The 26105-nt window shown below is 39.2% G+C and overlaps 3 protein-coding genes across 8 annotated transcripts in view; 2 read left to right on the top strand and 1 right to left on the bottom strand.

Moving 5' to 3' along the window:
• Positions 1 to 228: 228 nt before the first annotated feature.
• On the bottom strand, positions 229 to 8952 carry klhdc10 (kelch domain containing 10). Its single transcript, XM_047389612.1, has 9 exons — positions 8672 to 8952; positions 5022 to 5243; positions 4775 to 4929; positions 4496 to 4644; positions 4313 to 4397; positions 4169 to 4235; positions 3561 to 3608; positions 3299 to 3438; positions 229 to 1869 (listed from the first exon to the last, which is right to left on the bottom strand). The coding sequence occupies exons 1-9, from the start codon at positions 8760 to 8762 to the stop codon at positions 1660 to 1662; spliced, it is 1167 nt and encodes a 388-aa protein (XP_047245568.1). The 5' UTR covers positions 8763 to 8952; the 3' UTR covers positions 229 to 1659.
• zc3hc1 (zinc finger, C3HC-type containing 1) lies at positions 8092 to 19882 on the top strand. Of its 5 annotated transcripts, none has more exons than XM_047389611.1 (10): positions 8092 to 8277; positions 11480 to 11582; positions 11766 to 11911; positions 12012 to 12095; positions 12180 to 12307; positions 12408 to 12547; positions 14244 to 14508; positions 17413 to 17613; positions 18037 to 18249; positions 18340 to 19882. In XM_047389611.1, the coding sequence occupies exons 2-10, from the start codon at positions 11548 to 11550 to the stop codon at positions 18409 to 18411; spliced, it is 1284 nt and encodes a 427-aa protein (XP_047245567.1). In that variant the 5' UTR covers positions 8092 to 8277; positions 11480 to 11547; the 3' UTR covers positions 18412 to 19882. The 5 variants fall into 5 exon arrangements, with proteins under 5 accessions (XP_047245567.1, XP_047245563.1, XP_047245562.1 ...); XM_047389607.1 differs by lacking the exon at positions 8092 to 8277 and adding an exon at positions 10208 to 10439 and having other exon boundaries at positions 11483 to 11582; positions 11761 to 11911; XM_047389606.1 differs by lacking the exon at positions 8092 to 8277 and adding an exon at positions 10209 to 10439 and having other exon boundaries at positions 11761 to 11911.
• A 3251-nt stretch (positions 19883 to 23133) lies between these two features.
• ube2h (ubiquitin-conjugating enzyme E2H (UBC8 homolog, yeast)) overlaps positions 23134 to 26105 on the top strand; it is a 31805-nt gene continuing 28833 nt past the window's right edge. Inside the window, exon 1 of one of the 2 annotated variants that reach the window (XM_047389899.1) lies at positions 23134 to 23423. Coding sequence is in view for 1 of the 2 variants with exons in the window: in XM_047389898.1 (XP_047245854.1) it covers positions 23371 to 23423 (53 nt within the window). In the remaining variant the exon portion in view is untranslated. The remainder of the gene's footprint in view (positions 23424 to 26105) is intronic. The other variant, XM_047389898.1, reaches the window with a different exon arrangement.

Raw genomic sequence — 26105 nt, forward strand, 5'->3', positions numbered from 1 at the left:
CTTTTTTGCCAATCTTCAAACAGGTGAAAAAATAGGAAACCAATCTTAAAGGCAGATCTGCATTATTTATAACTTGGAAATGCACAGAGGAAAAAGTTTGTCCGATGATACTGTAGTAAAACAATTACTATAAATATTTTCCACATAACTTTAGCAGGGGAGACTATAAATGTAAAGGATGCTGTTAATCATGCTAATTAGTCAAGCAAGGGCTTTTGAGCACAAGGCTATTTAGACAATACTTTTATTGACAACTAACAATGTTCATAAAATCCAACTGTACAACACTTTTAATAGGAAACCTGTAAAGCATCTATGCAAGTAAGGATAATGTTAAAAGCAATTAAAGGCATCATGCATTAAAGAATCTCAATACAATGCAAAATTAAAATAAGGGGATGATTCATGCATGGGGGGTGGGGGACAAAAAAAATCTTCAAAATGTGAAACAATATTTGCCATTATTTAAATGAACATTAACAAGTCTCTGAATGCTTTTAGGACACCATGCTGACCTGTTTAAAGAGGAAAAAAACAAGTCTTCAAAATCAGCATTTATCTGCACTGACTGGAATATTTAAAGGGGTCAACATGCATGCAGAAATCTTACATATGTGGAATATATCTTTGAAAAAGGCACTGCAGGATAAACAAATGTGCTACTGAAGCAGCTCTCAGTGCAAAAACATCGTCTTCAACATCCGGAGTAAAAGCATAATTTATTGAACTAAAAGCTTAGAATTTAAAGAGCACCCAATTCACAGTGAAGTGTTTTACAAATAAAGCTAGAAATTGAGGTGATTGGGAAATAAATAACCTTGTAAATACTCACCTTTATTTTATGTTTTATGAGCTGTAAAATAACAATAAAAAAAGGACAAATAGAGAAAATGAAATTGTAAATGTTCTTGTCATGGCGATGAACACCTAGCGTCTCCACATGTTTTAGGCAATTAACCACAAATCTAAAACACTAATATTTCCAAATGTTTTCTTCTTGTCCATTCATGCAAACTGACAGGATAAAAACCAGTGCAGAAACTTTCACGACTTTTACTACGCCTGACAACTTCCAGCAGAGAAGGGACAACAAACCAAAAATAGTGTAGTATCAGTAAAACTGTTAAATTGGCAAACCAATGCGTTACACCCTCTTTAGACTCTTTAGTCATTGATGTGTAAAGAATCTATTAAATAAAAAAAATACCAACAAGGATATGGGACAAAATGTGCAAAGAGCAATATCAGTTCATGACGGGAAGAAAAAACAACAGCAAAAGTCCATGAAATAAATATACATCCGATTTTCCCTTGCTCTGAATTTATAAAATATCTGGAGGATTTGCAGAAATGAGAGTTAATAGTGTCTGACTTTTTTACATGACAAAATAAAGATTTTTGGTTACAACTTGTCAGTTTGTTTGAAGATGATGCCCAGAATCCAAACGCTATAAAGTTGCAGTGATGGCACAGGGATTTGAGTAAAATCCATAAAACATTCCAAAAATATTCCCGCTCATCGCCATATCTACAAAAACAGGCCAAAAAAAAATTAAGTGAACATTAAAAAAAGGCATCCCATTGTTTTTGGTTTTAAGGCGGGGCTACATCAGGCATCATCCAGAGTCCTGCTGGGAGTTTTCTTCCGTTCCTCTGTGCCTATTTCACACGTTCTACAAGCTCCTCTGTGAGGCCCAAATTATACAGATGAAAGGTGGGCAGAGAAGTCAGGTGGGGGAAGGCCTTGAGAAGCTTCTCCCAGCACAGCTCCAGCAGGCTGGGCACAGTCAGCCAGATCTTGAACAGAGAGCCAGTCCTCTTGTTCTCATGGATGTTCACGACACCACCGTGAATATACATGCAGCCAGCCTGGGGAGGGGACAAAGATTAAGCCGATTGGCCACAATGACAAAAAAGAATGTTTGGAAGAGTCAAGCTGAGGCTCTCAAACCTACAAACACTGTACCAACAGTAAAGCGTGGTGGTGGCAGCATCATGCCTGTTTCCCTGCAAGTGGAACTGATACCTCGCACAAAGCGGGTGGATAAAAGTAGTAGAAGGACAAGATATAAGGTCTTTTACTTCACCTTAAATCAACAGCTAGACAGTTAATATGAAGACAAATGCAAGTGTTTCAACATAATGAACCCAAATACACATCAAAACTTGCTTTGGAATGGATAAAGCAAGCTAATATTACATTCTGGAATGGCCCCATCTTATGATTCATCACATGAACGCTAACATTGGATTTATTGCACAGCTATTTAGCTGCACACCAATCACATTGTATATGACAGTAATATATATGACACTGACAATCTGAAATCAATTTAACAAGTGCTGCAACACAGGTCAATTAAATACTAAAACAACTTTTAAGTTTTTACATGAAATCAATTCAACTTTTTATTAATGAGTTCCACATTAAATTGTGTATTTTATAAATTACCGAAAAATTTGGATAATTATAGATATTTTCTTTATGTTTTTATTAAACGCTTATATTGAATTCTGGCCCTTTAGGTCTTTGATTTTTGCCAGAACCTTGTGGATGGAAAAATGTTGTTTCCCAAAACTCGTTACAGGACATTCATCCAATTATTATGATCATATTTGAGCTGTAATGTCTAATTAAAGCCCTGTGTTGATGAGAAAAAAATCAACAATAAATTAGCAATTTTGCATTCAATTGGAAAAGAAGAAGTTTAAATAGAAGATTATAAGAGAAAATTGATAACATTCTTGCCCATGATGAGTGTATGCAACTTTCAGACTGGAACTGAATCAATATTCATACATGAAAAACACCAAAATGTTATTATTCTACCATTATAAAAAGTTGGATTTGCAGGGTTTTTTTCTGACTAATTCAGATAATTTAGAGGTTTGAGTGGGAGGGTTAGGGGCTGCCGACTGATTGCTGTTTAATTAATGTAAAAACTACACATTTTTTCATAGTTCATCGTTTTGGGGATGCAAAGAACCTGTTGGCCACATAAACATCAGCTTAAACTTAAGACTGTTGTTCAAATTTAAGCACTAACAAACAATATATTATTATGTTAGTTTAGTTCAGGAACTGGTATAACTTAATGTTAGATTTTTGCACAGCTGACCCAAAGTGAAAGAAGAAATTGAATATATTGGATGACCTCACTCATCTTCTTATCCTGGTGTTTATATGAATCAGGCCCAAATTAGGAAATAATCACGTTTTGCTTTGCGTGCTGCAGCAATAAAAGACTATACGATGTAGGCTACATGAGCATTTGAACAGAGATGGAGAGGTACTGACCGGCGTTACAGCAGCACAGTGAAAGTAGGCCGGCTCGGGCATCTCTGCTGGTAGTTTACTCCACTGGAAAGTTTGCAAGTTTAGTTTCCACAGATCAGCAAGTATCGATTCCCCATTGTAGCCTCCACAGATAAATACGTCTACAGCAGAGGAAAAAAAATACAGAAGGTTGTGCATTAATTTATCAACATGCAAAATACTTCTGTAAGGTAATACAAAGCAAGCGGATATTCAGATATTCCTTAGGTATGATCAGTCTCACCATTACGTATTTGTACACAGCTATGGCATCGTCGAGGAGCAGGATATCCTGTTAAAAGTGGGGCAGTTGTACATTTTTGGATATTTTACACAGAGTGTCTTGTAAGTACTCAGACCCCTTGGACTTTTTCAAAGATTTGTCACAATACAACCACTAAAACTAAGAGACTGAGCAAGGACTGCATTAATCAGGGAAGAGGCCAAAAGGACCATGATTGCTCTGGAGGTGCAAAGATTCACAGCTAGAGAGGGAGAAGCTGTCAAAAAGACAAATATTACTTGTGTCCTCCCTGCGGATCTCGCTTTTATGTGTGAAGCTGGTAGAGGCGCCTAAAGAACTGCAACTGTAATTGCAGTGAGAGGTGGTTTTACAAAGTATTGTATGAATACAAATGCAGTCCCCACTTTTCAGATTTGTAGTTTTAAATATTTTTTAAACATCAGAGATCATTTTCCATCCACTTTAGACACTATTTTGTGTTGGCCTATCACATAAAAAAATTAATAAAACATGACAAAATGTTGAAAAGATTAAGGACTATGCTTACTGTTCCAAGGCACTCAATAGAAAAAGCAGGCTGAACTATGAAAAATATGCATCGTACAGACCTATTTTCTCATGAGGTTTAGTTGTGATTTCCTCCCAAGTGTTTGTCTCCAGATTGTATGCATGCATCTATAAAAAGGAGACACAAAACATTTTCCAAAATGTAATATTTTAATAATGACATAGATAACATGGTAGCGTAGTACCTTATCCAGGGGATAAGATGTCCAGGACGTTCCTCCTCCCAGGATATAAATCCTCTGTCCATCATGTGCTATTTCATGCCTGTATCTGTAACACACAGTGACAGGAAGTGATTTCAAGGGGGGCTGGAGATATGCCTCAAGTATTTCCCCTCTCTAGCACTATTCTGATTCCAAACACAGTACCTTTCCTCTGGCAGGTCATCAGGCGGGTTGTTGGGTTTCAGGTGGATCCACTCCCTGGTGGTCAGGTCCAGCCTGTGCAGGTCTGTGCTGTAGATGTAGCCCGTTGTTCCACCAAATACGTACAGGAAGCCGTTTATAATGACCATTGCCTGGAGAGGAAAACAAACAAAAAAAAATATCAGTATGCTGCTGCAACAGAGGATCAACATTGCCCTCTAGAGGCAAAATATGAAATAGTAAAAGAGATCTTTAGAATGTCTTGATGATTTCTGCAGCTACCTGTCCATAGACTCTGTTGGGCTTCTTCCCTCGACAGTTGAGCAGCGACCATCGCTTATACTTCACGTTACAAACATGAACGTCATTGCCGTTATTTTCCCCGAAGGGGATCCCGGTGCCACCGAACACAAGAAGGTTGTTACCATGCAAAACAGCTGGAGCCAAACAGCACAATAAACTCGATGTGAGAACACTTCTTTTGCTATACTTAAATCTAAACTACAGGCAAGATATACAAATGTTTCACCTGACATAGATGCCAGCTCTGTGGGCATGTACCCCTCTGTTCGAATCTGCTGCCAGCAGCCTGTGGCAAAGTGGTACCGCCAAAGCTCCCTGAATAGTGGGTAGTCTTCGTTTTCTAAGCCTCCCGACTCATCATAGTCAGGGTTGTATCCCCCAAACACATACAGGTTAGTGTTGTCAGCAACGCAGCGATGCCCACTGCGGGCGGGCGGACTTCGAGGACCTGGAAAGAGAGAAGTCAAGCTGTAACATGCCGCAGCATAACCTTTTAAGCATTTATTAAAAACATCCATTAGGAGGTAATATATAAATAATAGAAATCAGGAAAACCTAGATGCTCAGTTCAGTTGCAAGCATGCACAGCATCAGTTCACTGCAGCATTGTTTTCTGCAATCCAGCAGTGAAGCTCACAGATCCAGGAGAAGAACCTATACATCTCTCTAACTAGTTCATTCTGGTGGATCCCAAGGCTTTTCCTGAAGGGATATATAGTCCGTCCAGCGAGTTCTAGGTCTACTTCAGTTTCCCACCAGTTGAAAGTGCCCAGAAAACCTCCAAATCCTAATCAGATGCCTGAAGCGACTGTAGCGGCGGCGGTAAGGGTTTGTCTTGTAACCAGAGGGTTCCCGATTCTAACCCTCGCTCTGTCCGTCTCAGTTGTTATGTCCTTGGGCAAGACACTTCACCCGCCTTGCCTGCTGATGGTGGTCAGAGGGCCCGGTGGCGCCGATTGTATGGCAGCCTCGCTTCTGTCAGTCTGCCCCAGGACAGCTGTGGCTACATTGTAGCTTACCACTGTCAGAGTGTGAATGGGGGAATGACTGATTGTAGTGTAAAGTGCTTTGGAGTCCTCAGACTTGGCAAAGCGCTTTACAAGTGCAGGCCAATAACCATGAACCAACTCAGCTGACTTTTTTCAGTGTGGCGGAGAAGGAGGTCCCCTCCTGAATGACAGAGCTCCAGACCATATGTCTAAGCCTAAACCTAGCCGTCCTATGGAAGGAGCTCCTTTCAGCTGCTGGCATTAAAACAACTTAGGTAATCTGGAACAACAGAAAGTGAAATCAAACTCACAACCAATTTGCAAAAAACAGCAGAAATACTGTATTCATTTTTAAAATATAATCAGGTGCATGTATGAGTACTATTATAACTAATATAACTTGTAAAGTAGCCTGTTTACAGATGGGTAAGCTCTATTTTTACAGCAGTATTTATTTTTGTGAGGCTCTGAGTGTATTTAGTGATGGATATACAACCATTAAAACTGCAATGAATTTTTAAAAACCTTATATTTTAACAATAAACACCATAAAATATTGTGATAAAATGTCCGTATCACCCATCCCTGAAACACTGTGAATATTACAATTAGAATATAAGAAAAAAAGTCTAGTAGCCATTTTTTAGCCAGCTGACAGGCAGTATACAGCAACAGGTAGGGGGTGGGCAATCTGTTAAACAATGGACTTTACAACACTTTGCTACACTGGGTTCTGTAAAGGACGGTTTCGTTCCAAAAACTAACTGAGAAACTGAGATGAAACTGAGATGTAGACAACTAATGAAGCAAAAAACCCTTCCAGATTTGTTCCGTTTTTGCTTTTTTTGTCACTCAAATAGTTTCTAAATGATTAATTTGTTTAGTAAGAGAGGAAAAGCTACCAAATCAACCTGCCTGGCACTATGTAAAAAAGTAACTGCCCTCTTGTTAAATCAAGAATTAACTTGAATTAAACCACATTTTTTGAAAGCTTTTCTTAATAACTGTCAGACCTGAATTATCGGGCAATTACTTAAAAAACAATCTGTCTGAGTAGGCTAAAAAGATCTCAAAAATACCAACACAACATGCTCCAATCTAAAGGGGTTTAGCAACAGATGATGAGGAAAAAAAGTCTTGTTTAGTCATATTACCCTGGAAAGGGTTAAACTTTTATCTCTAAGAATACTCCAGCAAACTGCAGTGAGACCTGTTATTACAAAGATGGAGAAACATGGAACAGTGGTGATCCTTCCCAGGAAGGGCAAGCCTACCAAGAACACATTGACGACACATCCAGGAGGACACAAAAGAACCTAGAACCTCTAAACCACTGAATATATCACCTGCCTCAGTTAAGGTCAGTATTCATGATTCTAAGAAAATAAAACTGAGTAAAAACAGGAAAGTTTCCAAGGCAAAAACTACCGAACATTTTCAGTAAATGCACATTCTGTTGAATCGGGCCAAAAACTAATGCAGCACTTCAAAGAAAGAACATACCGTCAGTCAATCGTGGTTAGTGTGACAGTCAGTGGCTGCTTTGTTGCCTCAGGACCTGGACAACTTACTATAATTAATGAAACTAGAGATTCTGTTGAAGAGCAGAAAATCATGAAGAAGAATGTTTGATCATCAGTTTGTGACCTTAAGCTTCTGCACACCCATGCAGGAGAATAGTGAAAAGTAAGATTACCTCTAAAGGTCTCAAAATAAACAGAATCAAGGTTTTGGAAAAGCCTAGTTAAAGTCTTAAAAATAGTGAAATCTGAATAAAATGTTCTGGCATGATGGTGGTTGTAGTGTTGCTGTATCTAGCTGCTTGAGGATATGTACAACTTTCCTTAACAATAGAACCACAACTTCTGTTGTCTAGCAAAAAATTCTGAACGTTCAACAATCATTTTCTAATCTCAAACACACTTAGGCAGCAGAACAGTGATTTGAAACAAACCAGCATCTCCACCTCTGAATGGCTCAATTAAAGCATACTGAAGCTTTGAAGTGGTCTAGTCAAAGACTGGACTTCAGCTTAAACAGGTCATTCATGCTTGAGAACTCCCTTATATGGCTGAATTAAAACAATTCTGCAAAGAATGGCAGGTAAAAAAAATTCTTAAATTTGATGTAAAATGCTAATTTCCAGATTTTGATGGTTGTTGTTAACACAAAGGGTGGCAAAACCAGCTAATCTGGTTGGTTTGGATACAATTTTTATTTTAATAAATTAAATCATCATTACAAAAACTCCTTTTGTATTTCTTATGGTTATCTTTGATCATTTTATTTTATTTATTTACAATATACGGCCCATACAAAAACAGAGAACATGCAGAACACAGAAAATTAAAAAGCTTTTTTCTCGTCCATAAAATAGGAAAGTATCGCACTGAGCTCAGTGCAGGGTGGGTCGGTGTGGCGATGATGCAGTTTGCAGATCCAGACAGCCAACACATGCACCTGTACATGAGGTCACGCAGTACCAGAGGGCAGGTAGGCATAACTGCGTCTAAAATGTCTTTTTAAAGCAGAAATGCACATGTCCGTTCCAAGTTTACGTTTAAAACCAAACCGGTTGGCAAAAGATGATGCAGTGCATCTTCAAAGCAAATAGAAAAGCTTTAAACTGACCATCAAATGATTTTAACAAACATGACCAAACAATGTTGCCATGTTGGTGCCACTCCAACACATATCTGAATGATCTCTAGTTAAAATGTCTATTATGAGTAGCTGTTAGCATGTATGTGATGTTTATCCGTGTAATTTCTTGACATCCTGAGGATATCCTCTGAGCGGAGAAGCTGCTCTGAGTGAACCACCGATATGTGACAGGAAAGCTGGGATGAAACATACTGTTGTGATGTTAATGTTGTTGTTGACCGACCTGCTAACGTCGCTCCGTGCGGCGGCCTGCCTGTCAGTTTCTCAAATTTATTCAGCTGCTCTGAACTGTCAGCGCCTTCAACGTCCGACATCTTTTGTCCCCTTCTTCTCCCTTTGCTGTCTGGTACCTTTGGATGTCACATGGGAAAAATACAAATTTCGCTAAAGCGTAGATTTCTCATTTCGCATTTCAGGCTATTTTGAAGCCATTCACAATTTTTCTTTTAGCCCCAGCGCCGGTGATGACACACTTCTTCTTCTGGTAGTTCTGAGCAGTTGGTAGACAATGTTATAGGCCTCTTAGCGCCATCAACTGGTAGTGATTGTGAATCAAGTACAAAAATTATCTGATTAAATAGGCTGGATCGGTTAGGCTTTAAAAATATATTGACATAAATAAGGTACTCTTTTATTTAAATTTGGGTCAAAACAAATATCCAGTCTACTTGTGCCACAGTCCCTATTTTGCGCTGAATACTAATAAATCTAAAATGTTTTTGCGCTGCGTTTAATAAAAAAAAAATTGTTTAAACATTATATTTTAGCTTGATATGTTTTAGCATATATTTTAGCTGACTGTTAGTAATTCAGATAAATTATACCTAATTTAACTTTATTTTAACTTGTTCTTTATTGTTTCTGTAGTTTATTTGCACATTTACTTTGACTTAATATTCATTTTAACCATTTTACTTAAAATATGTTTTATGTTGTATATTAAATTATAGAATATTATTGTATTACAAGTTGATTGATTGATTGATGATTTGTTTGATTGATTGCCTGATCTCAAAACTGTGGTACAAGTACTTCTGTACGGTGTTTTTGCAAATCTATTTTCTGAAAAGTGTTCCCTATAGAATACGTTTTTGAATATTCAAATGAGCAACTAACTTTTAACAAGAAACATTTTAACAAGAATAGTTAATTTAACATTTCTCAATTTGACATTTTGATCAGATATTTTATTTACTTAAAATAACATTTTCTGGTGTGGTTGTTGATTGTTGTTTGCATCCTTTCCCTTGTGTTTTTAACCTTTGTAAACCACTTTGTGTTACATTCGACTGTATGAAAAGAGCTCCATAAATAAAATTTGATTGGTTGATTGACTGAGTAAACAATTTCAGATATTCGTATTTTAAATATGGACTTGGAGGTCTTTTGACAGATCTCCCTGGTAGAAATCTGAAAGGTGAGTTTCAACGACTAATAATTCTATTTCAGATATGCATGTTTTTTTTCTGAAGCAGATATATTAGTAATGTTTTATTTTTAATTATTTATTTATTAGTTTGTTTTTGTTTTTGTTTTTACAAGTAAGGACTTTTTGGATTAATTTAAACCTTATATTGTTTCATGATCTAAAGCTGGAAATATATTTTTGCAAGAAGTGATGTGCGAGACAAATGCTGACTGTTATGGTATTGATTATATCTATAAAAATGATTTAGATACAGGAGTGTGGATTAATTATATGTGCAAACGGTCTGCCCTACTCTCTGTTTATCTTTATGTGCAGTTTGCTATTTTTCCCTGGTTCTGTTGGTGGGAGGTTGATGGTTGGGTTAGCAAAGATAGCAAAGAGGAACGTAAGTTTTTTAGTGCCTAGTTTCTGGGGGAGACCATTTTGAGTCGACCATGGCGACGGACGGTGGTAGCCGCGGGGAGCGTGTTTCTAACCAGCATAAGCCCAGTCTCGCTTCTCCTGAAAACGTCCGTGCACTTCTTAATGAGGGGGTATCTGCAGTAGACGTCGACTGCAACAGGTAATTCATGCGAACAAACACGCGTTTTCCTGTCACGTTTACGTTAGCTAACGGGTTAAGCACTTAGCCGAGCGGAACCGCGCCTTCCATTAGCTTTGCTCAGGTTAATGAGAGCCTGAGAAACAGGACTGGGTGCATACTACTGGCATGGTATATTTGAAAAATTTCGTTATATCCTGAACTAGATGTAAAGTATATCCGCTGAAGTTACTACGTACAGCTGCAGAAAGAAGGTGCTGAGGCTAAACGTCTACGATTTTAAGAGTTGCAGAAAACATTTTCCTGATTTTATTCCCTATCACACTAAAGGTTCTATCTATCCATCCCAACTATTCATTCGTCCCTATATTCATCCGGCCATTCATCCACCTGTTCATTTACCAATTCTGTCTATAACTCAAGCAATCTATCAGTTCCCTTATCAATGTATCTATCTATTATTCTTTCTGTCCATTCATCCACTTGTCCTCCTATAAAACCAACCGCCTGTCCCTCATTCCTCTGTTCCTCATCCATCCTTTGGTTGATCATCAGTCTATGCTTTATCTGTCTGTCTGTACATCCATCCACCCATCCATCTGTTAATCCCCCACCTGTTCCCACCTTGATTCATCCTTATCTCCCTCTTGCTATCTGTCCATTCATCAGTCTCTGCCTTTATTTTTCTATCTGTCTACCTTCAGTCTATCCATCCTTCCCTCCCCAACGGCCATTCCATAGTTTGTCAATCATGCATCCATCCTTCCTTCCTTTATGGCCTAGTTTGCTGCTGCATGCTTCCTATTTAAACAGTAAACATATTCAAACAAAAGGATTTAGAACTCTGGACGTTCCAGCCAGGGAAAATATCACATTTTGATAAGAAAACCCTGATGAACCTTGTGGAACCCTGTTTAATTGGTTTTCACAATTTTCTTTCTAGCAACTGAAGATTGTCAACAATAATAGGATTTTTACCATGTTCTTAAAAAAGAAAATCTAATATTTTGTAGCTAATTATGTGCAGAATTGATAAGTTTTTTGTTGTATTTGGCTTTCAGCAGACGAGGAGATTTAAGCGTTCTGGAAGTAAAAAGCAACACAACGGCACCCTGTGAGGCTACGAACAATGAAGCTTTTTTCTCCAGAGTGGAATCATATTCAATATCCTTTTCTCATTGCTATTCACAATGAGCAACTCTTTTTGTTGCATGTTATTGCAGCTATGTCTGAGCTAATAAAGTCATGTTTTTTTATTGTTTAATTAATCCTAACAATGTAAGGATGCCTGTTTTCTTTCGTATTGCTGTAAATCTGAGTGGAAATTTCCTTAGCATTTTACTGTATGAAATGGGCAGCCAAGCCACGCATTCTGTCTCCTCTGATGTGTGCCAGATATGGTTGGATCAACATTGGCTGCGATATGCTAAAGTGCTCCAGCTGCCAGGCTTTCCTTTGTGCATCCCTGCACCCAACGCTAGACTTTGAAAAATGTAGGCAAAACCTCAAGCCACTAACCTTACCAGAGCTTGAACAGATTGGTGAGGTTATTAAAGCAAAGTCAATTTTTTTTTCTTTTTGATTTTCAAATAGATAACACTCGAGTTGCAGAAATATCAAGGCAGCTTCAGACGCAGCATGAAAAATATTGTCCTTGGCCTGACTTTCCTTGTCCAGGTAGGAATGGCCGTTTGGCTGCATTTAATACAACCATGCTGCAAGCATTTGGTATTGTCAAAATAATTGTTTTTTTTTTCCTAGAGCGGTTCTGGTTGGTTCCAGCTTCGGAACCATCAAAGCTTCTTACTGCCCTTCTGCAGCGCTTCCAGAGCACATGCATCCTGGCACAGCAGCTGCCAGCTATTAGTCCGGAGCTGCTGAAGTCCATGGTTGGAGTCTTTACAAACAACAGTTGTTTGCTTAGCTGGCTAAAGATCCAAATGCATTTTCAGTTATTCTGACATAATCGTTGTCCTGTGTTCATTGCAGTCTCTGACAGAGGACGTTATCAGCACTGTGCTGCAGTTGATTGAGCAAGAACAGAAAACAAAGGGAGGGACTCCATGCTCTGAATCTTTGGCTGTGCAGGTGTCTGCATGCATTGTGTCTCTCTGTGGCTGGGGAGCAAAGTAAGATGAGTTTTCTTGAACTATATATATACACACACACACACACATACACTGCTCAAACAAATAAAGGGAACACTCAAATAACACATCCTAGATCTGAATGAATGAAATATTCTCATTGAATGCTTTGTTCTGTACAAAGTTGAATGTGCTGACAACAAAATCACACAAAAATCATTAATGGAAATCAAATTTATTAACCAATGGAGGCCTGAATTTTGGAGTCACACACAAAATTAAAGTGGAAAAACACACTAGAGGCTGATCCAACTTTGATGTAATGTCCTTAAAACAAGTCAAAATGAGGCTCAGTATTGTGTGTGACCTCCATGTGTCTGTATGACCTCCCTACAACACCTGGACATGCTCCTGATGAGACGGTGGATGGTCTCCTGAGGGATCTCCTCTCAGACCTGGACTAAAGCATCCGCCAACTCCTGGACAGTGTGTGGTGCAACGTGACATTGGTGGATGGAGCGAGACATGATGTCCCAGATGTACTCAATGGGATTCAGGTCTGGGGAACGGGCGGGCCAGTCCATAGCTTCAATGTCTTCATCTTGTAGGAACTGCTGACACACTCCAGTCACATGAGGTCTAGCATTGTCCTGCTTTAGGAGGAACCCAGGGCCAACCGCACCAGCATATGGTCTCACAAGGGGTCTGAGGATCTCATCTCGGTACCTAATGGCAGTCAGGCTACCTCTGGCGAGCACATGGAGGGCCAAAAGAAAATGCCACCCCACACCATTACTGACCCACTGCCAAACCGGTCATGCTGAAGGATGTTGCAGGCAGCACATCACTCTCCACGGTGTCTCCAGACTCTGTCACGTCTGTCACATGTGGTCAGTGTGAACCTGCTTTCATCTGTGAAGAGTGCAGGGCGCCAATGGCGTATTTGCCAATCCTGGTGTTCTCTGGCAAATGCCAAGCGTCTTGCACGGTGTTGGGCTGTGAGCACAACCCCATTTGTGGACGTCGGGCCCTCATATCATCCTCATGGAGTCGGTTTCTAACCATTTGTGCAGACACATGCACATTTGTGGCCTGCTGGAGGTCATTTTGCAGGGGTCTGGCAGTGCTCCTCCTGTTCCTCCTTGCACAAAGGTGGAGGTAGCGGTCCTGCTGCTGGGTTGTTGCCCTCCTACGGCCTCCTCCACGTCTCCTGGTGTACTGGCCTGTCTCCTGGTAGCGCCTCCAGGCTCTGGACACTACGCTGACAGACACAGCAAACCTTCTTGCCACAGCTCGCATTGATGTGCCATCCTGGATGAGCTGCACTACCTGAGCCACTTGTGTGGGTTGTAGAGTCCGTCTCATGCTACCACAAGTGTGAAAGCACCACCAACATTCAAAAGTGACCAAATCATCAGCCAGAAAGCATAGGTACTGAGAAGTGGTCTGTGGTCCCCACCTGCAGAACCACTCCTTTATTGAGTGTGTTTTGCTAATCACCAAAGATTTCCCCCTGTTGTCTTTTCCATTTGCACAACAGCTGTGAAATTGATTGTCAATCAGTGTTGCTTCCTAAGTGGACAGTTTGATTTCAAAAAGGTTTGGATTTACTTGGAGTTATATTATGTTGTTTAAGTGTTCCCTTTATTTTTTTGAGCAGTGTGTGTGTGTGTATATATATATATATAAAAGCACTGAAAAAAGAATTTATGACAAATATACTTTTCTCTCTGTTCAGCCCAACTCTGCATGCAACGAGCCTACCAACGCTCTCCTGCTCCTACTGTATGCGGAAGGTGGGCTTGTGGAACTTCCATCAGATAGAGGGGCTTGGAGGCGACACAGAGGCCCTATCAAACACTGCAGGGCCCTCTGGTCCCACAGCAGGGCCTGCATCAGCAGCTACCGATGGAGATGTTTTTGGATCAGCCTCACCCACTCCAGCTCCAACAACTCCCTGTCGCATGAAGCTTAGGAGCCAGGACTCTACCCGCAGTGACCAGGCAAGCTCTTAAGGAAGTTGATATTCAAGAAAAAGTTATACATTTAGTCTATCTTTATTTTAGAAATGTTTTTTTTCCTTTGCATGGCTCCTTTATAGTTTCATCTGTCATGTCTCTTCCTTGCTTTACTTTTGCACAGGCTGAGTGTCTGATATTCTGGCCGAAGAAGTGGAACAATTTGTGCAAATGTGAATGGTTCCGTTTATATCGATTTTGATGCAAATTAGAATCTTTGAATTCTTTTTTTATTTTCTTTTTAGTATGAATTATATCGAAATATCAATTATTTTGACAACCCTAGACTGTTATATTTACGCTGCACTCCATTTCCATTGCATTTATGCTGTGCATGCAAATAAGATATTTGGACAGTTGGATGGATTCTCACTGCCCCTTGATGTCCAGACCAGATATAGATGATGCTAAATCTCAAGGAGAGTGTCAGGTCAAGTTTATTTATATAGCGCGTTTCAGCAACAAGGCACCCAAGCGCTGTACATGAGGAAAAACGTTACAATGATACAGACACAGAAAAACAAATCAAATGACACTAATAATCCTTGGGAGTAATAATAATTAATAATCCTTCTGGGTTTACTGGTGGAAATTGGTTCCAAGCCACTCTCAATAATAAAGCATCTTATGCTAAAAGAAGATGATAATATTGATGATGATAATAGTGATGGGAACATTCTGATTTACGGTGTGCCAAGACATCTGATGTTTACTAGCATTGGTCAATTTTCATCTTGACCCATTTTCTGATTAGTGACTGTACCATACAGAAATGCTACCATGCTGCTGTAACAAAAAGGCTCAAATTTACTTTATTTCAGTGTCGAGAGAGGTTTTACAGAGGAAGTCCGAAGAAATGCAGAACTAAGAAGCTATTTAAAAGTAACTGTGTTCTACAATACTTGGAGACGTGTCTGTGGTTCATTCAGATTGCAAGAGAGAGCAAAACTTGAAGCTAATAACGGGGAGTTTAAACAGAGCACAGCAAATTTGCTGTTTTATCCTTTTTAAATGTAAAGGTTCTGTGATGGATAATGCTGGATATGTGAAAATAGTCAGCCTTTTGGAAATCTGAGTTTAGTAACTACTATAAATGTAGTTGGGTAAGGTGTATCAATAACTTGTACAAAATGAACAAAATAAATAGTTTCTTGCTTTTCAGCAACACACATTTTTTTCATAATGCTGTGTAACAATCGTTTTGGTTTGGCAAGAAACAACAATTAATAAGTGTCGCAGGCAAGTATTAATAAAGTTATTAATTTTAATCAAGACTACCAAGTCTAGGGCGCGGCTCTGATGGTGTAGGGGTTAAGCGCGACCATATACGGAGGCTACAGTCCTCGAAGCGGCCATCCAGGGTTCGAGTCCCGGACCCAGCGACATTTGCCGAATGTCTCCCCCTTTCTCTACCCCTCTTTTCTGTCTGCCTACTGTCAAAAAAAAATAAAGGCCACTAGTGCCGAAAAAATTTCTTTAAAAAAAAAATATAAACTACCAAGTCTAGTAGGTGTGGTCTAATAGAACAGATGGAGAATAGATGGAGTGAATTTGAGCAATGGCGTTCTCAAACAGCAAGCCCTTCAGACATATACAGAATAAACACAAACAACTTCTCTCCAAAATACAAGTAGAATTTCTTAACAAAAATATTATTGATAAACAAAATACTTCAATTTCAAGTTAAAATACTTAATTGTACAAACTCTTTGTGGAAGGGAAAACAAGACACTATTTTAATAAAATAATGTTTAAATTTTTACTGAATTTGTAATCAACAACATTTTTGAACAGTTGATTTGTATTGTTATGTGAACTAGCCATCACTGATTAAATGGAGTAATGGACTACCAAGATATCGGAGAAGAACGTTTAGCGGCTCGGCTAACCACAAAGAGAACGGCAGCTGCCACTCTCCAAGTCCCACTTGTACCTTTTCTTTAAGTTCCAAAGGTACAATGGTTGATCACAGCGACAACAGAACAAGCTACTTTGTAAACTCAGCATAACCAATGATGCCTGCCATCTTTGCATTAGCAGAGCTTTAGCTTTAGCAGCTGGGATAACGGGGGACACAATTATGCATTTTTATTAGGACTATGGGGGCATATTTTATGCAGGTTAGTGAGAGGAGATGAGGGGAAAACACAGGCAAAATGGAGTAATCTCACATTACCGGACCATCAGTGTTTAAACGACTTATTAAAATAAAGTGTGTCGCAACTTTACATCACAACCCAAAACAAATTTAGTAGCTTCAAGGCTCAGTCGCCTATTAGCACTCAAGCAGTTAGGCACCACTAACAAAGTAAAACACAGTGAAATAAATAATATTCAGGTAAACATTGGTTTAAAATAGAGATCAGCATTGCATAAAAATAAATAAATGTTAAAATTCAAATTTTATCTTCAGTCTCATGCTTTAGGCACCTATCAGGATTGGGCAAACAGTTAATTACTGAGATTATTTGATCACAAACTGCATTAAGCAGTGTTTTCAGTCCTGATTTAAAGAAGCCAACAGTTTCTCCTTATATTTCGTTTCCAAGGAGTTCCCGAGCTGAGTGGCATAGAAACTAAATGCTGCCTCCCCTATTTTAGTTCTGGTCCTGGGAACACTGAGTAAGCAGGTCTCTGATGACCTAAATGAGCCAAAGATCATTCAGTGCCATCATTTTGCACACAGGGAGACGTTGGTTTTATTTTTTTAGATAAAATGTCATCTTCTGTGATCCATACCCAACATAAACTTTGCGTACAAAGCAATGTCAGAGAACAAGCAGATGTACATGGAGCCATGCAATGGGAAAGCTCCATAAGCTCATTAAGTGCTTCAGTTTTACATCATTTTTGATACTCCTTTTTCAACTTTTTTTGTGTTTGGTCTAGGATGAAGGCACCTCCTCTCCAGTGGCCTCGCGTGCCCGAAGCAGAGATTCTCCTAGTCCAAGTGAAGAGCTGCCGAGTCCTCTAGCCAGAGGCAAGAGACCTGCAACTCGTAGTCGAGGACAGGGATTTGGCTCAGGGACTGATGGCACTGCCAGTCTACACCCTCCGAAACGCCTGTGTCTCTCATCGGCTGGTGGTCCAGTAAGACTTAACATTGCTTTAAGCATCCTGTTCAAATGCTCAATTTGTACAACCAAGATAAATGGATAAAAAAAGATAAATGGGGCTGTAATTTGTTAAAAAAATGGCAGTTTCAGGTGATGTAAATTTTAAATTACTTAAATATTGTGTAATTAATAGGTTTAATGCTCAGTAAGGAAGCATGGAGTTTGTTTTGGGTAATTTCCAGGTCTGAATAAAAATGGGGGGAAAAGGGGAAATATTTGTGTTTATAGACTTTCTTGGTTATCCGATGGTATAAAATTGCTGTTCTTCTATCCTTTTGTCCATTCCTCTGTCCATCAATCCATTCCATTTGTCCATTGATCTGATCATGCATCCTCTTTCTTTCGCTGTTCCTTCCAGTCTACAAACAGCTTCGTAACACTTTTTCTAATATTTTAGGGTGGTCCTCTTCCCAAGAAAGCATTTGACCCCCTCGCTCAGCACAGAGACTGGTGTCCCTGGATCTGTGAGGGGAAGGAGAACGTGGATCCAGGGGTATCGTTATCTTTGGTTACAACTTCAGCAGTTAATCAGCAGGGCTGGAAAGCTGCTCTTGACCTCCTCATGCCCATTAAGAACAACTCAAATGCACAAGGTGGCACCCAAGCCCAGGCAAGTGGAAAGCTCTGATCTTACTGTTTGTAAAGAAAAGAAAAAAAAAGAACCAATAATCTTATTTGTTTTTTCTCTTTATCCTGCTAGGGCCCTCGTGACAAATCTAAAAGAGTGTTTGCTATACTGCGTCAGTGGCAGGTGTCTTCCTCGTCTCAATAGACAATTTAGATCTAAAGGTTGTTGACCTCCCTTGTTTTTAACTTGTAAGTTACAACGAGATCCATCTCAGCATAAAAGGAGTGTTGTATATTATTAATGTATGTCACTCTGTATTGTTTTTCATATTGGATATGGATATTTTCTGTGTAAACAGTCAAAAATGGGAAGGATTCCTTTTGGTGTTACAAACATTTCACTTATGCTAAGTTTACAGTGCCTTGCTATGTATCCATACACCTTTTGCATTTTGTGACATTACATCCACACATTTTGTTGTATTTCACTGGGGTTGATGGACGAAGAGAGCGTAGTGCATAAATGTGGGTGGAATTGGATAGGAAATTAAAGATCTCAAGGCAGTTTAGAGGAATAAATTAATTGTCATGAGTAGCCATGCAATCGTGCAGAGAGCATCCATACCACATTCAGAACGACCCCATGAATTCGAATTAGGACTTTCTTGCTACAAGTCAACATTCCTAACAACTATGCTACCATGCAGCCCTCCAGTCTGTTCCACTGGATTTTATTTAGGAGAACTGGAGTAAATGGGGGCTGATGACATACTCACATCACACTTGTTAGATTTGTTTTAGAAGCTATGTAAGTTCTATTTTACAATTATGTTCATACTCATTAGTCATTGCCAAAATATGACTTACACAATTATGCTATGAGGCTAATGATAAAAAAACAAAACACATTGAGTTTGTGGTTGTAATGTGCTAAATGTAAACAGAGCGAAGGGTGTGAATACAAGGCACTGTTAAGTGGGATTTGTGCCTGCTGGGGTTTTGGTCTCAGAAGTAGTCAACATGTGATTGGACTCTCATAATGAACCACCTGGAAGACCTGTTCCAGTCATGTTTTTAATGGAGACAGTAGGAGATTAATATCTGTTTTTGAGAGAAAGCATTTGGCTTAACACTGGAAATAATTCATTTAATGGACTGTATGCAGAGCTGATTGCAGGAGTTAAAAAGATTGACCTCATAAAAAACCCAACTGTGAATAAATTAGGTTTACGTTTCTTATACTTTTTCTTTTAAAGCATGTTAATCTTTTTAAAACAGTTTCTAGTTGGCAAATGGAAAAACAATTTTCTTCATAGACTTTTGTGAAAGGAATTTCATAAAATGGTTTTCTGAAGGTTTGTTTCACATTGTATGTTTGTCTGACATTCTAATATTAAGCAAATAAATAGTTTCAAATATGACTGGCAGAACTGTAAACACATTGGGAAAAAACTTGGATGTGGTTCTTGTGTGTTGTTTAGAATGGTGGTTCCCAAACTCTGGATCGGAGCCCCACCTAAGGTCTCAAATCAACAAGATAATGAAAGAAAAAGAAAACTGATGTAGAAAAGGTTGTGGGAAACACTAGTTTATAACCTGTTTTGTAACACAGTTACCACTAATTGATGATGACCATAGATTTTGAAATGTTTTTGAGTAAAATAAGCTTGAAAGGACTTTCAGAGCAGCTCATTTGTTTGCAGTGGCATGTAGCCTTCACAGCACTCTCTGGCCTCCATTTTACTACCTTCCAACAATGTCCACTATTCAGACTGGGAATGTTTAATGTAAATATGATTTTAAAACATAAATACTGAATGTGTCTTAAAATATAAAGGTGTAAAAACATGCTGTGGTTCTAAAGAAAGCTTAATAAGGCTCATTTTCATATTTCATATATAGCTGTACTTTAAAAGGACTTTCAGCAAGACCAAGGTGCTCACATCAGCAGTCAAAAATACAGCTGTAAAACATAGGTGGTTATAGAAATCTCTAAATTGTAACATTGCTAAATGAAAACCTAAGTTGGTTAGTTGATCGTGCACGCCTGGATTATGAGCAAACCTCATACAGGCTTGGAAAAAAACTCAAATTATATAAAATTAAAATGACCATACAGGAAAATATGCAAAGCAACAGGATATTACATATAAATAAAAAACATATATATTTTCTTTTTTATTTCATAAAATTGCGAAGTCAAAGTGCATACCGCTGAGAATTTGTAATATCTACAGTATTTTCGAGTAATAAAGCCACTCAAAGAAACAACACTCTGGGTCTCAAGTGTTTTTCTATTTTAATGATTGCCACTTCCTTCTGTGGCTCTCGCTCCCGGCCTGGCGCTGGGCTGCGGTTGAGTTAATATAGCACTGGGGTGGCTGGTGGGGTGGTCTGCCTGTCTCCGCCCTGGAAGGAAGGGGACCCCCTCCTGGGTAAGGTATGTATGGCGAGTGTGAATGAGTGTATAACGTCCATTGTTGTGTTGTTGTGTGTCTTTACGTTGGATGTGTGAGTGTTTTTATGTGTGCACATGAGTGTGGGAATGTTTTTGTGTCAGGTTGGGTCTTGGGTTGCTCCTTCTCTTGGATCAATTTAGGCCCCCCATCAAATGAGGGGCCTATTTCTTCCCTGCCACACTCTGGCTGCTGGTGTATTGGTGGTTCTCGGTGTCTGGGGCTTTGGTGTGTGCCAGCTCACTCCCGGTGGCTGTTTGCCGGGGCCTGGGCCCCCTAGCTCTGTTGGGCCTCTGTTTGGGCAGTAATGTGCCCTGGGTCCAGGGTCTCTGGGTCCAACGTTGGATCTGCTCGGGCGTAGACGGCTGCCGGCAGGGCCTGTGGGCTTGTTGCTGCAGCTCCCTGGGGCTCCTCTGCTCTTCTCTGGGGGAGTCGCTGTAGTCCCGGCGGTGGTCCTTCCAGGGTTCCCGTGCTCTGGGGGGCCTTTGGATCTCTGTGGCTCAAATCTCCTCCATGTCTGTCTGGGGTCCAGGGCGGGAGGTCTGTGGCTCTTCACACTCGCTGTTGCATATTTTTAATGGAGAAACCTTATATAGACAAGCATGCTCACACTTACACCCACAGGTGTTTAGATTCAGGTGTTAACAGATACACAGATGTTATATGAGCCGCAGTTACCACTAAATACATCTTGCATTCATTAGTACCATGCATTTGTTGGTAACAATGCTGTTGTTATAAGTTTCTACAGGTGTAGAAGCAGTCTACTAGGGTGTTATCTTGTATTCTCTTCACCCTTCTTTCTCCTCTCTATTCTTTTTTTTCTCCCTTTTACCCCACCACTCTCTCTTTCTTGCTTCTTTTTTTTTTTTTTTCCTTTTCCTTTTGCGTCTCTGTGTTATTGCAAATTAAATAATCCCAAAGCAGCAGTTTCTAATAAAGTTTCTTTTATAAATACCAAGCGGAGCATTATAGCATTAGCCGTAATGCTCCACTTGTGAAACTAAATCTGTTGGGGTTCATTTTGGACCCCAGACAACAATTCTGAGTGCTACTCTGCCAGACAGGACACGTAAAAAAAAGGATTGCCTCTTGCAGGTTATAAAACCCAAAATTCATTTAAAAAAACATTTAGGACAGAAATATTATGGCTTACACAATAATGTGGAAAGCTGCTGACCTGACAGCTCTCCAATAGAAAGTTACTGAACCCCTCCATAATAATAATAGTAAGCCACAAAATGTCATTGCTAAAGAAACTGGCTGTTCAAAGTGCTGCACGTAAGCATACTGATGGAATGTTGAGTGGAAGGAAAAAGTGTGGCAATAGGGATGACCCCAGCCTCGAGTGTGATGTGAAGCAAAGCCCATTCAAGATGAACATAATTTACTAAAACTGGAATTTATCATATGTTAAAACCAAATAAAACAGTTTTTGTTTAATTGTTTAATATTTCTTGTGCCACTGTTTATTATGAAATATGTTAAATCTAAACACAGGAGCACCTCCAGAAATCTTTGTAAGGGGTAGCCAGATGTAGGCCACTATTATTCTTTGGATGGTAAAATAAACCCAAAAGATATAAAAGAATTTCAGGAGGTTAGCTGCAAGCACAGAACTTGAAATTCTGATTCAATGGGGAAAGAAAAAATAAAAAAAACGTTCTTCTAATATGCAATTTTTCAAACCAATGTAATCCCCTTTGAGTTTGTTCATGTTTTCAAGTACTCGTATAATAAAATGCAACAAATTTCCTGTCTTAGAGCTATTTTGTTTTAGCTCTCCCAACATTTTTTGTCAATGATCTTAAAATAGTGTAACTTTATTTTTTTTTTTTGCCTAATGATGTGATCCTGTTATAATTTGTGGGCAGGGCCTGGAGTGAGTGACACATTCAAAAAGGGGCACCATAAAGCACAAAGAGAAAAGTGTATTAATATGAATGAATAAATAATTAAATGAACTGCACAATTTATTAAAGCTAGCCCTTTCCTCTCTTACCAGTCCCCTGGCGACACAATTATTAGTCCGCTGTTAATAATATCACTGATCAAATGTTAAAGCACATTTATTCACTGTGATTAAATGTGCTTTAACATAAAATAGATTCAGTTTTTACTTGATTTTAATATTTCTGATACGGTATTTAATAAAGCCTTTATTTAGTTGATCCTACAGGGATACAGCATCTCTTACAGGGAGTAATCTTTTGGAGCATTTTAAAAATAGAGACATTTCTTGATTTCATTTATGCATTTCCAATTTCATTTAAATGTCATGTGTATAAATGTTCATTCAACAATAGATTTATAAAATATTAAAACATTTAATCTATCACTACTTATTTTTTGGATTGTAGCACTTTTGGCTGTGGACAGTAGTTTCCAGTCTAAAAACTACAAACATGGCCATATGTGGTGGGTTTCTCGTCGCACATATATGGCGTAATTCGCGGAGGGATCCCTGCTTGTCAAAACCATGGTGAGATCGCAGAGAAGGCAGTGAACGGGAAAGAGATCTAACGTTTAGCTCCAACCTTCAATAGGACGGAGACGGAGACACTTCACCGTGAGGAGCTTCTGCCGCGAACATCTCGGGAAGCAAATGTTAACTTTCGGATAGTATCGCCTGCTAGACTGTCTAGCGTTCCTGGGAGCTGGCTTTCAGCTGACTTACTGGCGTTCTGCGGTGGAAATAGCACAAAAAAATGTCGTCTCCGAGTCCGGGCAAAAGGCGAATGGATACCGATGTGGTGAAACTGTATCCTTTTTTTTTTTAACCTGAAGATAAACAACAGTATGTGTTAAAATTCGTCATGCTTGTCTAAGTGCTGTGTGAACTGTTTAAATGAATGCTGCTCGGTAGTCTTTGTATGACTGAACATATAAGAATTTCTGTGTGAATTAGTGCTGTTTTGTGTAAACAACATTTTGATAGCAAAGCCAAGTGTTAGCTATTTCTGTCCTGTGAACCTTCAGTTGCTTATCGGGACAACTCTATTAGCCAATCACATCGGACACAGGTTCATTTAGCATTTGTACACAATATGGGACAAACATTCGCTTAGTTTATTGTGCATATATTTAAAAAATGCACCAGAAAGAAGCTGATGTACTGCTGTGTGAATGACTTTCATGTTGTTGGATCACTATCAGATCCAGGACTACATAAATTACCTTGTGGCAGTTTGGTTTCTTTGTCCAGCTTGTTTTTTTTTTTTTTTATGAGGGGGAGAGTTGGGTCAAACTGCCCCCTCAGTCGTTTACGCAGGAGCTTGTTTACATAACGTAAGGTTAACTGAAGAAGCTTTCTTTTGTTTGACACATTAACACAGAAAACGGTTGTCGTCGTTGAAGCGAGTACGACATATTTTCCGTCTATATATCGTTGCTTTGTCCACCAACATGCTGAGGTTTTGTAATTTTGTTGCTGAAACGCAACAGAGCTTTGCTATGAAGTCTGTTGGTTAATTTCAACATCAAAATGGCCACCTGATCAGTGTATCTTACTCTGTTTCACTGTCTCATGGCTTACTGGTATTGATTTAGAGAGCTAGATTTTCTAGTTTATGAACTGCATTATTTTTTTTTATTGTAGACCGAGCTGTAAAACAGCATCTAGTTTGTTCCCACTTTTTTTTATTTAAAGCCGTCTTCAGCTGACTTGTTTTTGCAGTGCTTATGTATTTTTGGCTCTGGAAAAAAAAAAAAAGCGAATTGTACAGTTGAACCAGAGCAACAACAAAACAGATTTTCTAGTCCCTCAAAATGTTCCTGAACATTATGAACTGGTAGCCCCTCTTTTTTTTTTTTGTTGTTTTTGTTCCAGCACAGTGAAAAAAACCAGCTAAGTGATTGGGCAGCCTGTTACCATCCGGAAACCACAAGGGGGAGGGACTTAGAACAGCTGATGGGATGGCAGTGAAGCTTAGTCAAGTAAGGGGTTTGAAGTGGGCTGGTCAAATGAAATCGGCAGGGGAAGGTTGCCCAAACAGGTTTAACAGATTTGTTATGAAGGGGGGGGGAAGAAAATGGTAAACTCCGATTTTATTATGTTTTGTTTTATCTTTAAAGCTGCTAGCCAGACATGTCTGTAAAACCAGACTGTTTACATGTAGTTTGTTAGCTATAGAGCAACATGGCTTGATCAGTTTTTCTTCTAGCTTTGCTATTTTGTTGTAATTAATTATTTAATTGAGATAAAACTCTACCTTCCCTACTGTACACTTCCGCTAGTATACTCCTCAAACTTTTCACGTTCAAACCGTAAATATTAGTGTTTTTACATTTTCAAGTCTTGCCAGAGATTCTCAATTGGATGTAGGTCTGGACTTTGACTGGGACATATGTGCACGTAATATGCTTTGATCTAAACCTTCTATTGTAGGTCTGGCTGTGAGTTTAGGTTTGCCGTCCTGCTGAAGATGAACCTTTACCTCATTCTCAAGTCTTTTGCAACCTCTTACAGGTTGTTTTCCAGGACTGCCTTGCCTTTCCATCCATCCCTCTTCCTGTCAGATCCTACTAGCTTCCATGTCTCTACTCAAGACAGACATCCCCTTAGCAAGATGTTGCTACATTTCATTGGGAGGATTGTTTTTTTCAGGCTACCATGCATTATTGCTTGTCTGTCTCACACACGGTCGTTATATTGGCCAAAAAATTCAGTCTTGGTCTCATTTGACCAGAACATCACCTTCCTCCTTTTTGCACTGTTCTCTGTATGACTCACTGCAAACTGCAATTCGAACTTCCCATGGCTATCTTTACAGCAAGGGCTTTTTTTTCCCCTGCAACCTTTCCTTAAAGGCCAGATTTGTTAAGTGCATGACTGTCAACAGATTCTCCCACCGACCCGTTGATCTTGCAGCTCCTCCAAAGTTACCATGGAGCTCTTGGCTGCTTCTCTGAGTAATGTATTCCTTGCCAGGCCTGTCAGTTTAGGTGGAATGCCAGATCCTAGTGGCTTTGTTGAACCATGCTATTTCTATGTTCTATTGTTCTTGAGCGGCACAGAATATTGAATTGTAATTGTCGTCACAATTTCAAAATGTGTAATATTACAGTCAAAAAAGAACTGCTTAAATGCAGTATTTTAAGTGATATGAATTTTAGCTCTGCATGTCAACAATATATATATTTGACCAGTTGGATGCACCTCTACGGTGTTTTACACAACACCTAAGTATTCGCCCCCCCTTGGCATTTTTCAGATTTTGTTGCCTCTCATCCTGGAATTAAAATGCACCATTGCACCATTTCATTTATAAAATACAACTTTGAAGACGTTATTTTTGTGGGTACGTAGCGAGCAATCAAATGGAACAAAATAACAGAAAACTTCAGCTTGCATAATTGTTCCCCCCCTCAATGTCAGTACATTGTAGAGCCACCTTTTGTGACAATTTGAGCTGCAAGTGGCATTGGATAAGTCTCTATGAAC

The sequence above is a fragment of the Girardinichthys multiradiatus genome, chromosome 17 (genome assembly GCF_021462225.1).
Source record: "Girardinichthys multiradiatus isolate DD_20200921_A chromosome 17, DD_fGirMul_XY1, whole genome shotgun sequence".
Taxonomy (NCBI): domain Eukaryota; kingdom Metazoa; phylum Chordata; class Actinopteri; order Cyprinodontiformes; family Goodeidae; genus Girardinichthys; species Girardinichthys multiradiatus.

Excerpts from the sequence above, each read along its gene's own strand:
- klhdc10 (XM_047389612.1), bottom strand. The coding sequence starts at position 8,762 with ATGTCGGACGTTGAAGGCGCTGACAGTTCAGAGCAGCTGAATAAATTT. Across the intron at positions 4,930-5,021 it reads AGAGCTGGCATCTATGTCAG|CTGTTTTGCATGGTAACAAC; the intron begins GTGAAACATTTG and ends GTTTGGCTCCAG. Across the intron at positions 4,236-4,312 it reads CATCTTATCCCCTGGATAAG|ATGCATGCATACAATCTGGA; the intron begins GTACTACGCTAC and ends TCCTTTTTATAG.
- zc3hc1 (XM_047389606.1), top strand. The coding sequence starts at position 10,312 with ATGGCGACGGACGGTGGTAGCCGCGGGGAGCGTGTTTCTAACCAGCAT. Across the intron at positions 11,583-11,760 it reads CCAGAGTGGAATCATATTCA|TGTATGAAATGGGCAGCCAA; the intron begins ATATCCTTTTCT and ends TTAGCATTTTAC. Across the intron at positions 12,308-12,407 it reads CGGAGCTGCTGAAGTCCATG|TCTCTGACAGAGGACGTTAT; the intron begins GTTGGAGTCTTT and ends TGTTCATTGCAG.